This window comes from Cetorhinus maximus, chromosome 19, assembly GCF_964194155.1.
Source record: "Cetorhinus maximus chromosome 19, sCetMax3.hap1.1, whole genome shotgun sequence".
In the NCBI taxonomy this organism is placed as follows: domain Eukaryota; kingdom Metazoa; phylum Chordata; class Chondrichthyes; order Lamniformes; family Cetorhinidae; genus Cetorhinus; species Cetorhinus maximus.
Window position 1 is genome coordinate 78,948,818 of NC_135897.1, and position 15,801 is coordinate 78,964,618.

At 42.0% G+C, this 15,801-nt stretch overlaps 1 protein-coding gene across 2 annotated transcripts in view; it reads right to left on the reverse strand.

Moving 5' to 3' along the window:
• Nucleotides 1-2,012: 2,012 nt before the first annotated feature.
• The window catches only part of plod2 (procollagen-lysine, 2-oxoglutarate 5-dioxygenase 2), a 146,994-nt gene continuing 133,205 nt past the window's right edge, over nt 2,013-15,801 (reverse strand). For both annotated transcript variants that reach the window (XM_078564230.1, XM_078564229.1), the window contains 5 exons: nt 13,219-13,284; nt 11,232-11,336; nt 10,506-10,652; nt 8,023-8,148; nt 2,013-3,429 (listed from right to left, as the gene is read on the reverse strand). In XM_078564230.1, the coding sequence (XP_078420356.1) occupies nt 3,274-3,429; nt 8,023-8,148; nt 10,506-10,652; nt 11,232-11,336; nt 13,219-13,284 (600 nt within the window). In that variant the 3' untranslated portion in view covers nt 2,013-3,273. The remainder of the gene's footprint in view (nt 3,430-8,022; nt 8,149-10,505; nt 10,653-11,231; nt 11,337-13,218; nt 13,285-15,801) is intronic.

The window sequence follows — 15,801 nt, forward strand, 5'->3', positions numbered from 1 at the left end:
CTGGCGTCTGCAGCTGCACTTGAGGCCATAACTTCAGTCTTCAGAACACTGCAACTATGTTCTTCCCTGGCAGCCTTCCAGGAGCTGCCTGCACCGTTTTTAAGCCGCACGCCGGGTGGCCATTGGACCCGGTGAGCGACAGGCTCTTCCCGGCCATTGGGAAGATGTATTTCACGCTGGGCGGGCGTTAATTGGCCAGCCAGCGTGAAATCGCGGCCGGGTGGCTATCGTGGGCGGTGGCCCGGTTCCCGGCCAGTCCCGATCCCACGTGCCCACCAAGGGTAAAATTCAGGACTATGAATATTTATTGTGCAGATTTGATGAAAATAATTGTTGAAGGGCGTAGTTCTGTGCTCATCAAAAGGTGGAACAGCATCCCTTTGTGGAAAAGAAAATGGGCAGAGTTATCATATTCAGTGGGATCGTAAATAGGGTGGTATCAAATTGGCCACACTTTAAACACCTTTCCATTGACTTTAACCTCAAGCGCTTTCAGGCTTTTATACTATAATTCAGAGATGCAAAGTACAGTAATTCCTCACTTAACAACCTAGTTGCGTTCTTCAGAAGTGTGACTTTAAGCAAAACATTAAGTGAATTAGATTTTGCCATAATTAATGTATTTAGGTTCCACAGCAATGTTTTCCCCTGATCTCCAGTGAGTTCTCCCTCCGATCCACAGCGATTCTCACGCCCATGATCCCCAGCAAATCTCCCCCCAGTCTCTGGTACCAGGATGTGGAAACGGCAAATCGATTTTGGAGCAAGACAGTGAGTGGTGCAGCAAGCAGAGCGGAATCAAGATGGGGGCATGGCGACGGACAGAGCTGGAGCAGGACTGATCTGGGAATCTCCCAAGGCAGCTCCTCAGGTTGCAGACAACCTCCCAACAGCACTGCTCCACTGCGATGAGAACGCCCAACACATGATGTAAAAAATGGAAATTGTGATGTAAATCGGAGAAACAGGCCCTAAAGAATAAATGACTTTAAAAAACAATGTTAAGTGAGGTGACTTAAAACAGGGACTTTACTGTACACCAATAAGTTGCCTTTATTTTATTCTCCAAAGTGTACCTCTATTCTCTGCTAGTAAGACATTTCTAGTTTTACTCCAGTTATCCTTGTGATGTGAAAGTCATGTCGGACTGAAAAGTCCGACTGCTCCGGTCAAGACAGGGCCCCAAAAACCAAGAAGAGTTCAGCCCCCGATTCAGTGACGCATCCCTGGGATGCCTTCTGGGTGTCGTGGAGGCCCGTCGGGGTGTCCTCTATCCCCGTTCTGGCCGCAGGAGGCCCATCTAAGCTCTGGGTTGCTTTCTGGTTTAGACTCATACTCGACATTTTCTGAGTGTGGACCGTCTTTCAGATGGAGGATGCAAGATAGCTCCTATGGGGCTATTTTGTAGAACAGGGGAGTTATCCCTGGCGTCCTGGCCAATAATTGTCCCTCAATCAATCTCACAAAACAGGTCATCTAGTCATTAGCACCTTGCCGTTTGTGGGATCTTGCTGTGTGCAAACTGATTGTTGTAATGGAGGAAACGTGGCAATGAATTACACTTCAAAAGCACTTAACTGGTTATAAAATGCTCTGGTGGTCATGAAAGGTCTTATACAAACGTAACTCTTTATTTTCTGCTTGAGCAAGCTGACTTCAAGGTTTTTACAGCAGTCTGGCATGGAAAACCATAATCACTTCGATCGGGGCTAGACTGAAACCCCATCGCTGAAATTAACGGACAGTTTGCAAATCCACCAAGTTTCCAATTCAACCTCTATTTAACTAATTCAACCAGACAGATTAAGGCACCAACGGTCAGTTTCCGTCCACGACGCTATAGGCTCCTGAAATAAACATACGATACTGATAACATGTGAAATCTTCAACCTATTCTTGGCTAGTCACTAGTTTTCTGTAGCTTATATAGCTTTCGTTGTATTTGGCAAAAACAGATGCACAATCACCTTATGCTTGAAAACTTTCAATTCATCAACCAACACAGACGCATCTAATTTTTCAACACATTTTTATTTAAAATTAAAAACACTTGGCAGAATAAGTTAACTTTGCCCTCCATAGGCAGGTTGTGCACAGTACACTGTACTGTGGCCACAGTTGTGTTTTTTGTAGCTCCACTGAGCAGATTTGTTCTGAATATTTATAACTGGTTTAACACTGACAAAATATTTACTGCCCAGAGATTTAATTCTTCAAACAGTACAATTTGATTTGTGTGTACAGGTAAAAAAAAAATGTTCAGACTTAGGAAAAGCTTTTAGTACAATACACGTAGCACTGGACCATCCTTTAAAAACAACTTTCTAGTTTGGTAATATCGAACCTGCTATGCAAATTCTATTCTTAAAAAAAAAAGGGGGGGTTGTCCGATGAGAAGGTCAGTTAAAGGAACTAGAATGATTGGGGAGCGTAGTTTAAGTATAAGGCACTCATCTCTTCTATATCGGCACATTCAAGCCTTCTCTGCTTAAGGTATCCTATGCAGGTTGATATTTGATTTAAATTAGCATCTTCCTCTGATCGTGGTGGTGTGAAGCCTATCTGCTGCTGCTGAATTGCATGTAGTTGATCTGTTTTACATGTCAACCTTGTGAGCAACCTTTTCTTGTTGTTTTTGTCCTTTAAGCAAAGCTGCTTATTAACAATTGTCTATCGTGTAAATGGTATAAAATACTCCTACCTAGTCTATAGGCAGGTTAACGGCGTAGTTTTCAGCAGACATGTCCTCTGTTTGCGTAACATATGATACTAATAGAAAAGGTCACAGGGCTTCAGGAGCCTTTCAACTGGTGATTATTCAACAGCAAGAGGCAGCTTCTTAACCAACATGATGGAACATTTCTGCCAAGTATGCCTTCTCACTGATACTTGCCTTTAATGCAAATAATCATTCAAGTTTAATAGAAATGCGACTTTTAAAAAAAAAACTCTTAATTTCTCAATCACCGCAAGGAAATTCAGGCATTTATTTAAAAAAACATTGAAGGTAGAAACTCATCTCAGGCGACAGCACAAAATGGGCAATATCGGATCAGCTGCTTGTTACACACACCGCGCCCGATATCCATAGCTCAATGGAATTAAATATCAGGCACAGTGTTTAATGAGTGGCTGATCCGATATCGTCCCTTTGCATTACCGCCAAAGACAAATTCCTACTCCATTATATCTTGAATTGGAGGTCGGAAGTTTCAAAAGATAAGCCTCTGATCATGTTTTGTGTGTTCACTGTGGTGCAAGAACATTGGAGTTCTATGGGTCAACAAAAGACACTGCAATGTATCGTGTTCCGTTTGTAGTCGGAAGCCCTTCGTGAAGGTGAGTTAGTCTTCCTGGATGTATGAAACTCCACCCTTTCCTGGGGGACTCGACTGCACAGTTATATCGATGGAATTTGCAGCCTCCACCCTGGAATGAGAAAAGGGTTTATTTTTCTCCAGTTTTGAGAAGTTAAAATTTATTTCACTGCTCAGTATTGAAAAAAAAGACTACCAGAAGAATCAGGCACTATGTTCCTGTCTTTCTCCGTCACGGTTTTACATCCGTCGCAAAACGTGACCATTTGTATGGTGGACATAAGGCATGAAATCTATCTTTATACCTACCTGCCTTAGAAATAAAATATTTAATGCTGAAATAAACTTTTTTGGAAGATCAACTTTGTCCCTAAACAAGCAAAGATAACTCATATTGGAATAAGAACTGCAAGTTAGCTGTTGTTGGCAGCATCAGGGTTGATGTTGATCTGAACAGGTTCTGGAGGCTTTAATGGTTGGTTTACACTTTATAACCATTAGCAGATAATGTCAACTATCTTGGAGCTCTACATTCTGCAGGGATGATGAATCTATAATATCATTGAAGATACATGGATAATGTTGATAATCAGGAAATTCTAACTGCTGTCACTGGTGATCTATAAGAGCTTTGTACAAAGGGAACGTGGCTCCTTTACCATCTGCTTCCAAATGCAGCAGCTTGTTAAAATGATCCAGTAATTAACAATTTAGCTATTCATTGCTAATTTTGTTACATGATATCTTTACTTCTGTTACTTCAGTGACATTTTATGCTGTCAAGTGGACACCAAAACAGAATGGGGGTAATTTTAACCTAACGTTTCCTTTGTACTTTCCTTTTGTAACCAGGTGAGATGCAAAATGGGCGCTCCATCTGAATCAGAGGCCGGGATTTTCCGGCCCCGTTGCAGGCGGGGCCCCAGCCAGAAGCCCATTGACTTGAGGTGGGACCGGAAGATCGTGGCGGCGGGCGGGCGGAGAAAATCCCACCCAGAGAGTTTGTCACCAGGCAGGTTAAAAATTACCCAATTCCCACCACATTTAAACTTTCCAATTTTTAGTATTCTGTAAAGGGCATATCAATCAGGAAGGCCGGGCACATTAAGGTACTAAAGAACATCCTCCCGGAGGAGGGTGAATAAAAGCAAAATGCTTTGGGTGTTGGAAATCTGAAATAAAAAAACTGAAAGTGCTGGAAAAACTCAACAGGTCTGGCAGCACCTGCGGAGAGGGATAGACAGAGTTAACATTTCAAGTTGAACGTGACACTTCTTCAGAGCTGAGAAGGGTTCTGCTCGATACAGACCTGCTGAGTGTTTCCAGCACTTTGTGTCTTATTCCTGGAAGTTGGAAATGGGTTTGATTGAAAGGGACACAGATGAAGACCCTCCGTGAGAAGGTACCAAAGGACACCATCCCTCTCACTCCCTGCAGGTCAGCACCAAGGGAAATAACCGTGTTCAGGGCAATTGAGTTTTGAACAAAGATACTGTGAAAAATGGTCTTAGGCCTAGTAGCCGGAAGCTAAAGGAGCAAGTTTTGCAGTTAGAAGTTGCCTTAGTAAGAAAAGCATGCTAATGACAAATGAGTCAGGTAAGGTGGTCTCGTTTTTCTCTCCCTATTTTTGAGGAGAGAAGAGACACCGACTAGTGAAATTTACTTTGACTGTTGCTCTTTATGTTCAATTACTCTCTGCAAAATATAGCAGCTTCACAATTTGTATCTTGGCTCCTCTCACCAAGTTATTCATTCTACCTTTGAAAAGGTTGGAGAGAAGCACAAACCTGAAAGACACTATATCCAGTTCACATCACATTGGAGGGGGGAGGGGTCCCATTGTTACAGCCCTTGGTTATACTACTGTATAATTAGGCTGTACAGACACACCTGAATGGAGGATGCACCCAAAAGAATATCTAAAGTAGACCTGAAACTTTATAATAAAATTAAACAATATCATAGAAAGCAAAATTATACAAAAAGTCCTAGAAAACCAGGTAGGGTCAGGTGCCACCTGAAAGTGGCAGGTCTACTATAGGAATGGAGATTGATAAAATGGAGCTAAAACCTATCTCAAATAGTTATGTGAAACGAGGCAAGTCCAAATGACCAACCAGATTTTACAATAATGAAGGACATTTTATTAGTGGGTTCAGCTCATGGATTTCAATGTAAGCTATCAACTGGGGCTGTGGAGAGTGTGTGGAACAAACAACACATAAGATGATGAATCTTTCTAACCATGCACTAACAAAATTTACAATGAAATTTGACTAAATGAAGACATTTGGGTTATGACCAGACACCATAATTATGCTTATTTTGTCAATGCATTGTGTTTTGACTTAAAGCCAGGCCTTCTATATTTATGCTACCTATGGCACTATGCAAACTCTAGATTATTAGTCTGACAATAGTTGGATTGCAAAGTATTGGCTGTCATTTTCTTCCCTCTCTCTTCTTGCCTCCTCTCTCTCTTTTTGGACTGTTCCTTCTTCAACCACTGGACTGGAAAGTCCATCCCAAGTGGTAAATGCTAATCCCAACAACCACAATCAGGAACTGACACCTCAATTTTAGCCAAATGTCTTTCCACCATCAAAATCCTCATCTTCAAGCACAGCTTTGTTACCTACCTCAACCTTTACTCAGAGTCCATCACACACCTGACGAAAGCCTTGAACCACCTTAAGGCTATTTTTGGTACAATAGGGTCCTTTTTTTTAAAGCAACTTTTGGGTTTAGAATTATACTTCAGGATAATGATATTTATGTCATCTTTCTGCTTTTGCATTCTCCATTAGGAGAGCAAAGACTTTTTAAAAGGTTAATGCCAGATTTAAAATAACATGACTGGAAAATCAAGGCCGGACCCTGTAAGCATATTAAGCTCCACCCTTAAAATGAAGACAAAGAAAGCAATGCTTGGGGTACCTATTGAGTTGTTTTACACTACAGAGTATAACACAGGGAGACTAAGACATCTGCAGTTGGCTATACATTTGTAATACAAGAATACCCTTCGAGTTAGCACTTGGAGGCTCCGAAGTGACCTGTAGATATAAACATACCTTTAGACAGCTTCTTAAACAGCTGTAGGAATTACTTCTAAAAAAAAAGCACCCAAGAAGCAAAAAACAGCGGGTTATTCAAATCCATAATGATAATCACCAATAAGTATAGAGGAGAGAAGCTATCTGGCTGATCTAGCTCATTTTTCCATGGAAAGTTACAGGTCACCCTCGTTGCATCATCTACTGTCCTCGTAAAAAAGGATCCAGAGCTTTTGATTTGACTGTTTTGCCATAAAGACGATTCAAGATATTAACCATTCTTTGCATTTAGAGGTACTCCAGCCATTAGTCTTAAACGTGCCTTTCATCAGTTTAAATGACAGGGTGGATGTGGAGAGGAGATTTCCTCCTACGGGAGAATCCAGAACTAGGGGTCACTGTTGAAAAATAAGGGGTCGCTCATTTAAGACAGAGGAGGAGAAATTTTTTCTCTCAGGGTCGTGAGTCTTTGGAACTCTGCTTTCATCACCTTTTGAGGAAGAGAGTCTTTGAATACTTTTAAGGCAGAGCTAGATAGATTCGTGATTAACAAGGGGGTGAAAGGTTATCGGGGTTGAGGCTACATTCAGATCAGCCATGCTCTTATTGAACGGCGGTCCAGGCTCGAGGGACCAAGTGGCCTACACCTGCTCCTAATTCGTATGTTTGTATGTATATCTATGCCCCGGTTGAGACTCTGTGCCATTTCTCAAGTTTGAATGTTTTGCTGTGCCAAAACTGAAAGTACTATTCAAATTACAACCTGATCAGAGCACTGTAGGAGAACTTATGTTCTACTGATTTAGCAAGATGGCTCAACATTTTGCTTGCTACACTGGTTACTGCTCCACAATGACTTAACATGGCGATCTAGGCTTTCTGCCTCACACAACCCAGGTGATTGGGTGGTGGGGTTGGAAATAGTGTCTAGTTTTTTTGCCTTCCATGTGCCCTTGTCCCTAGCCAATCTTCTATCTTTGGTGTCATTAGCATATTGAAGGAAGGATTTCTGGCCTCTATTGGGGAATCTCACTTCATCGAGGGCAGTTTTGATATTGTAGGTTTTGGCTCTAGGAGCACGTAGGGCTCCTGGTTGCAAATAAATTACTTTCTCTCCCTACTGTTGAATGTAGGAGTGTTTGGCCCTTGTGCCCATCATTCACACAATACAAATGCTGGGAAATATGAAAGATGCTCTACTGCCCCTATTTCTATAAAGTTCATGTAATGACAGGTGTACACTGTCTGGAAGAGTCTGGTCCCTGGGAAATGAGGATGGTGGGTGGGAGGGTGGTTGTGGGGGGACACTGTGGCAGGGATATGGTGGCACATGCTGTGGAGTACTTTTCCTCAACTATCCACCCCAGATCTGCTGGGGGGCATGGAAGAGGCAAGAGAGGAAGAGGAAAGCCTACGCTAGGAAACACTGCACGAACATCATTTCCAGATCTCTTTCAAGGAGAAACAGTATGTTAAAGGGTCAGCTAAAAAGTTTAATTCAATCCCCACTCTGATTTTTCCTAACCAGAAGGTAGGCAAAATGGAAGTGCAATCCTAAATGTATTTAAAACTAAGACCTTTACTGAAGATTCAAGTGAGAAGACACCAGCTGACAGAATAAAATAATACAAAGAACACATCTAACCCACCTGATAATCTATTCCTTTATTATTTAAGGCGATGTTTATAGTGAATGTAGAGGAATCATGATGAGGTTTTAAAGAAGCCTGTCTCTCTGGCGTATACTTTACAATGAAGTTCAGCATGGCAAAACCCTGGAAGAAAAATAAATCAACAACACTGAAAACTATTGAGTTGCTTAATCATTTTTGTGACATTGCAATGTTGTTGCACTCATTAATTGCCTTTCTGCTGTGAGTTGTGCCCAAATAAAACTGATTTTTTTTTAAACCGCCAGCTTGCTGAAAATATGAAAACATGTTTCAAAAGACTATCAAAACCCCAAAGTTTGTAAGCTAAACTAAAATTAAAAATGTGGCCTAGATTTCCTGATGAGCACTATTTTAACAGAATCTGTAATTAAAAACATGCATTGGTCCAGACATTATAATAACATCAACTACCAAGTCCAGCCCTCTACGTCATTGTTAGGTCGTTGCCAGCCTGTCTCCTATGAGTCAAATTTACAAGTCTATTGACAATCTTTACTCAGCAAAATGTTTGTTGGGCACCATATTAACAAACATGTGGAAACATTTCAGTCAGTTCCAGTAATAAAGAATGATTAGTTGCAGGTAACCAAGATTGGCACAGCCAATCACATCAGTAAAATACTTCCAAACAAACTCTTGAAAAAATTTTGTTGGTGGTATTTCTCGCTTCTGTGTTTCATTTTCCTCTTGTAGCCTGAGAGCAATTGCAGCTATTGGTCCTGTAACTTTCTTTCCCTTCTTCTTCCTGTTCAGGAATGCCTGTCATCAGTAACTGCCCACTGGTATGATTTAAATTAAGAGCTCATAGGGACATCACAGTTGCTGACTTTTTCCTGTCACTCCATGATGCAAGTTGTTACAGCATTCCAGGAAAAGTAACAGAGGCGGTGGCATAGTGGTAATGTCACTGGGCTAGTAATCCAGAGGCCCAGGCTAGTTCTCTGGGGACATGAGTTCAAAGCTGGTGGAATTTAAATTCAATTAGTAAATCTGGAATAGAAAGGTAGTCTCAGTAATGGTGACCATGAAACCATCATTCACTAACATCCTTCAGGGAAGGAAATCTGCTGTATTGATCCGGTCCGGCCTATATGTGACTCCAGCTACGTGGCTGACTCTTAACTGCCCTCTGAAATGGCCTAGCAGTTCAAGGGCAATTAGTAATGGGCAACAAATGCTGGCCTTGCCAGCGACGTCCACATCCCATGAAAGAATGTTGGTTCAGGACAGTGTACACCTAAACACTGATTGGCATTGCCCCAGCATAATATCTTCCCTTGCTTGCTGTCCCTTTGGATGTTTGCACCTCCCTTTGTTCTTTACCTCTTCTAAGTGCACAATGGCAATAGATGCCACTGTTGTACTTGCTGTTTTCAATCAGGGAACTTATTGTTTGCTGGACTAACTCATGTTTGGATCAAAAGTGCAATATATGACCTTATTATTATACACCTAAACGAGAGCAATCCAGAATTTGCAGCATTATAGAGACTAGCTGGGTCCACGCCTTTGATATCAAACATTTACACTTCGTAGTTATAATAACCGACGCAGTCAATAGCCCAAACAATTACTATAACCGATTGATCAGTACCCTGGGTACCGAGTAACACTCTTCAGTGCTCACCTGCACAGTAAATAACTGAGCAGCTGACTAACGGGCTTAACCTCTCCCCATGGATGTACTACTCACCTGTTTAACAGCCAGTGAGCCTATGGAGTGCTCCACATAAGAGTGGCAGGAGTTAGAATGTGTAAATGAAAAGTATCGATATCAGAAAAGTAATCATTCATAGCAGCCTGATGGGAAGGGGAACCTGGGGAATACAGTGGGGAGGACAAGCTGAGCAGCTGGTGATAAGTGGGACAGTCATTACATGATCATCAGGATCCACTGATAGTAATTTCTGCAGATTAACAAAGTTGTAACAGAGGGAATGGGCTTTGAGCAATGGGATCAGCCAGTAAAGATTTGTACATAAAATGCCACTAATTAAACAATTACATTTCTGTGGTTTTGAAAATCAGATTTTGGTTGTGATCAATTCTTCTAGATTCCACTGTTCCAGCATGTTAAGCCAAGTTGGAATTTGTGAATGAGCGGTAATACCTGCCAGATGTGATGTAACACCTGGATGACAACACCTTACCAGCCAAATGTGACTTAACAAGTGGCCTATTATGCCACAGCCATCAAATGTAAATTAAAACTTGGAATACCACTGACTGAATGGTAGTAAGTTGTTAAGAAATTACACTCTAGAACATGAGTAACATTCAAGAAAGAGAAAGTTTTAGTTTAATCGACTTCATTCCACTGCAACACAGCAGGTCGAGTGAGGTGGTGACATTTTTGTTTTGCTTCATTCAACTGATAAGCAAAAGCTAAGTCTTGGCACAAGGTACATTTTACACTTCCTTTTTCAACATTAAACATTTGTGAAGGAAGGCTTTCATACCTTGGTGTGATAACCAGAGAAAAGCTTTAGTGCCACTGGTGCAATGTACTCCCGAATGAATTGCAGCCACACCTGTTCCAGTCCAACCTGGGTCATATGAATGTCGTCAGTAGGAACATTTTCATATCCACCAACCAGCCGCTTATCCTTAAACAGAACGGTTGAGTTAGTGGGCTGAGATCCTTCAGCTTCAGAAAAGTTAAAAGAAAGACAGAGACACAGAAACAAATATGCCATGATCTCCTCATTACTGACTAAATTCAGATAAAAAAATAAATCCTCAGTTTTTGGGAGTGTACTAATCTACAATTTCTAAAATCTTGCCCTTTCTTTTTGACTATCATGTTGCACTTAATGTACTAAGACATCCCACAGCACTTCACAGGAGCGAAGAGTGAACAAAATTTGACACCAAGCTACATAAGGAGATATTGGGGCAAATAAACAAAAGCACAGTTAAAGAGGTAGGCTTTAAGGTGGAGAGAGAGAGAGATAGGGTGGCAGAGAGCTTTGCTCATACGAACTAGTGACTGTACTGTTAAGTGAGCAAAGACATAAAGGTGTGGGGAGGAGTAACAAGGAGATTAAATAATAAAGAAACTTGAGACTAGAAGCAAAAACCTGCTTACTCTGATAGCCTCTTTTTTAAGATATGTAAACAAAATGGCTGAGAGAGGAAGACAGCGTAGTCTAATGGAACTAATTCATGCTAATCCAAGGTTTCACCTCATTCTTTCCACCAGACCAAATGCCGTAGTGCTCCACTTCCTCCACAAGTTCATCACATGTTGTCTCTGAAAATATGGGGAACCAGAAGACATCTGGGCAGGGCTGCCAAGTACAAAAAGAGAAACAAAGTTCCGCATTAAATAGCTGGAGTGGTTACATAAGAAATAGGAGCAGGAGTAGGTCATTTGGCCCCTCAAGCCCACCCTGTCATTCAATAAGATCATGACTAATCTGCCTCAGGCCTCAACTACTCTTTTATGCCAGTTCCTCGTAGCCCTCAACTCCCCGATTTTTCAACAGTCTACCTTCTCGTTAAATACGTTCAGTGATCTAGCCTCCACAACTCTTTGGGGTAGAGAATTCTAGACATTCACTACCCTCAGAGAAGAAATTCCTTCGCATCTCAGTTTTAAGTGAATGTCCCCTTATTCTGTAACTATGTCTCCTAGTTCAAGATTCCCCCACTAGTGGAAACATCTTCTCAACATCTACCCTGTCAAGCCCCCTCAGGACTTTGTACGTTTCAACAAGATCACCCCTCATCCTTCTAAACTCTGATGAATAAAGGCTTAACCTGTTTTAGCCGTTCTTGATAAGTCAACACCTTCATCCCAGGAATCAGCCTAGTGAATCTCTTTTGAACTGCCTCCAATGCCAGTATATCATTCCTTAAATACGGGGACCAAAACTGTACACAGTACTCCAGGTGCAGCCTCACCAACACCCTGTACATTCCTATTTTTAAACTTCAACCCCCTAGTAATATACGCCAAAATTCCATTTGCCTTCTTAATGACTTGCTGCACCTGCATGCTAACTTTGTGTTTCATGCACAAGAACACCCATATCCCTCTGTGCTGCACTTTTATGGAGTCTCTCTCCATTAAATAGTCGTCTGCCTTTTGATTCTTCCTACTAAAGTGCATGACCTCACACTTTCCTACATTAAACTCCATCTGCCAAGTTTTTGCCCACTCACTTAATCTATCTACACCCCCTTGCAGATTCCTTATGTCCTCATTACAACATGCCTTCCCACCTATTTTTGTGTACAGGTTGTATTCCTCATTGGACGGAGAAACAAATTAACCTTCATGGAACCACACAGATCAAAATGACATCATGATTCAGTGCAGCAGTAACGGTTTACAATCATACCTGCAAAAGCGAATTATTGTCTAAGCTTATTGCTGGTTAGGTGTCATTTTTATATTACTATAATATCTGAAGATTATTTTAAAATAGTTTATTTCTAGCTGAGGTCCTAAGCAGAGTGGCGACTGTGTGATGTATGATGTGACAGGATAATAAAAAGGGCAATGTTTTGCGACTTAAAGATCTATGGCATTGTACGACAGATGTACAGTACATGACTTTTATACAGGCTTTATTTCCTCCCCTATGCACATTTTCCTTTACCAGGTATTTATCGGTTAATGTAAAGGAACTTCAGATATGTGGCAGGGCTCTACTGAAAAACAATGGACACATGGAGTGGGGTCTTCTGCTGCAGTTTTCCTGCTACACATTGGAAGCACAGATAATGAAACTGTGCACACAAAGTGCATTGTATTAGGCTGTGTGCGGGCAATTTTTCAATATACAAACCAGGTATGTGCTAGAAACACCGAAGTGTAAAATCCCAGCCACAGGATCTTAGCTGTACATCACAATGAATGAGAGATGCAAAAAGCGATTGACAAGAGTGCTTAGATAAGAGGTATATATTTTGTGAGGACTAGATGGTCCAATAGAAAACTTTTATAGTGTGCTACTGGAGATATACTTGGTGGTTCTGTGTCTGGAATATATTATGCACTGTGGAAAGGTCTTGTGAATATATATTATATGTATAAACAAGCTGCTGGCTAGGCAAATGGAAAAGTTCAAACAGTTTTCAATGATTACCATAAGGGGATCTGCAAGGAACAGCAAATGTTTGAAGGGACATTGCTTTGATTACTCTCAGCAAACTATTACATACCTCTTCAACCACCTGCCCTGTGAATATCTTGGAATAGTTTGGATGAATGTATTTTTCCTTCCAATCCTGCAAAACAAATTGTGATAGTCAGGAATAAGGCAAAAGACCTAAGCCAATTCAGGCCGCTGAGATGGCAGAGTTAGAGTAGGCTCTCTCTCCAGCTTTCTCATCCTGGAGGTTAGTGCTCGGTCTGTATCAGACATTTGTCCAGAGCGTAACACTTAGGTTGAGCTCACCGCTCCATCTCTCAGCAAAACCTCAGGGGAAAGCACACGGGAGAATGATGCACCATTTATAATAACAGTACAAATCAGAAGTGTAACCAAGGCCAGGATTTTAATATCGGCGTGTGGGGGGAGGGCCCGACATGCCAGGATGTAAAATGACGCGTGAAGGCATCGGGCGTGTGTCCCGACGCCGTTGCGCTCTCGATGTTTCGTTCGGCAGTTGCACACTGGAGTTGGCTGCGTGCCTGCCAATAATTAAAAAGCCTATTAAAGGCCATTAAGGAACTAGTTAATTTCAAATTTACACTGTCCGTTCAACCTAACGGCTGGCGGGCAGGCAGAAAGGCCACGCGGCCTTTACGCTTTTTAGGAAACCTCATCCACGAGTGGAATGAGGATTCCTAAAGCTTTTACAAATAGAATTAAAACTTTTATTGAAAAATAAAAACGTGTCCCATCTCATGTGACACAGTCGCACGAGGGGACATGTTCCATTAAATTTTTATCGCATTTAATTATTTTTTTTCAAAAGCGCTTCAATTTCCCTGAGAGAGCTCCGTGCCTCAGGGAGATTGAAGCGCTCTTTCGTGCGCACTGGACCAGACTCTCCGTCCTCACCAACCCCCCCACCCCCCCCACCGCCCGCACAGGTGGCGCTCAGCACTACCACTCGTGTGTTACGCTGGCTGGGCCTTAATTGGTCCGCCTGTGTAAAATGGCGGTGCGGAGCCAATGGTGGTGTGGAGCCAATGGCGGGCGGCTGTTGGCTCTGCGACCGCTCCCGCCGAACCCACCCGACATGGGAAAGATTCAGGCCCAAGAGTTGTGGAGACAAGGGCATGTGGGGAAGTGGATGTAGCCATTCGAAGCAAATCCATAGTTTGGAGTGGAGGAGAAATAGGCCATGCCAAAATAACTTGTGGGGATGGGTGCCGAACAAAGAGCAAACAAGAGATTTATTTTAACCTTCTCTTTCCTGGTGGCTGCAGCTGTGGGGTGAACTTTTACTTGGTACTCATTCTGCCATTTTGACAGCGGGTGGATGGTGAGGTAAGTCGCAAACCCAGCGCTGCTGCAGAAATCTGGCCTGTGGATAGGTTAAGCCCTGGCCCTCATTAACACGTCACTGGTCCATCTCCCAGAAAGGCCAGGATGCAGCTGTCTGCCTGCGATTCATCACCGCCTCCCAACACACGATAGCTGGCGGGATCAGGTTCTCGTGTTCTGAAAAACGCAGTGAGGGGCAGGGGAGGGAGGAAGTGGGGTGGCCTAAGCTTTCTTTGTGAGGCTCGAAGGAGGGTTTCTGCTCTTCTTAGCTCCCTGAAAAGGGGATGAAAAGCACATTTTCTATCAGTCTCTTCTGGGGTTGATTCTCTTTTGTCCAGAGATACTCTGGGAGGGAACACAGAGCACCTGCCTGTACCAAATTTACAGAGCGGTTTCAAGGATGTCATCAGGATACAACATGCACGTGTGAAGAAGGATCTCATTGGCTTTGGATGGGTACCTGCTCAGGAAAGCAGGTTACTATTGGCAACTCCAGGGGCAGGGGCATTTTAATTGCTTACAAGCCTAGTTTCTGATGGGCGGGTAGGATTCAAAAGTGCCCACAGTGTCACCATGCAATTTTTTTTGTTTCAGTTTTAATATGCAGTACCACTTCCAGCTATACAAATGCAAGCTGATGTTTTTGCATGAAAAACTCATTTCCCAAAGGATTTAAATGCTGTGTCGAAACATGCATGCACATGAAAGATGATGGGTAGTATGAAAGGCAAGTATTTTAAATTGAATTACTTTTTAACTTCACAATTTATCCCCATTTCCTCCCTCTTTCCGCAAGACCCCATAGGACAGCAAATTAATTGGCAACGGAGCCCCACAAATTGTAATATTACAGCTTCACATCTGGTTCTCCCACCCTCTTGTTATTAAGGACATTTTGTTCTTTGTGCTCCACTCCACAAATGCTGATTAAAGGCAGCACATCAAGCCAAAACTGTCTGTACTAAAAAAGGGACTGTTGAAAACTACAACCTGTACAAATAATTAAGGGAGAAATAAGGAAAGAAAATTATCCCTAAAATGAAATGGAAGTTGCTGATTTGATCCTTGTTTCAGATAAATGCCTATTAAACAAAATTCATCGTGAAAATAAAATTTCTTCATGTCTGCAACAGCTTATTAGATGCTGAAAAACACTACTACATAGGAATGTTGACATGTAATGATTAATTTAAAAATTCATATTAACAAAGCATGATTTTAGCAGTTACTGCATGGGGTTTAATCCCTCTTAAAACTCAATGCACTGTAATTCCTGATGCTGATTGGCCAGGTGTCTTTGTGCATGTGT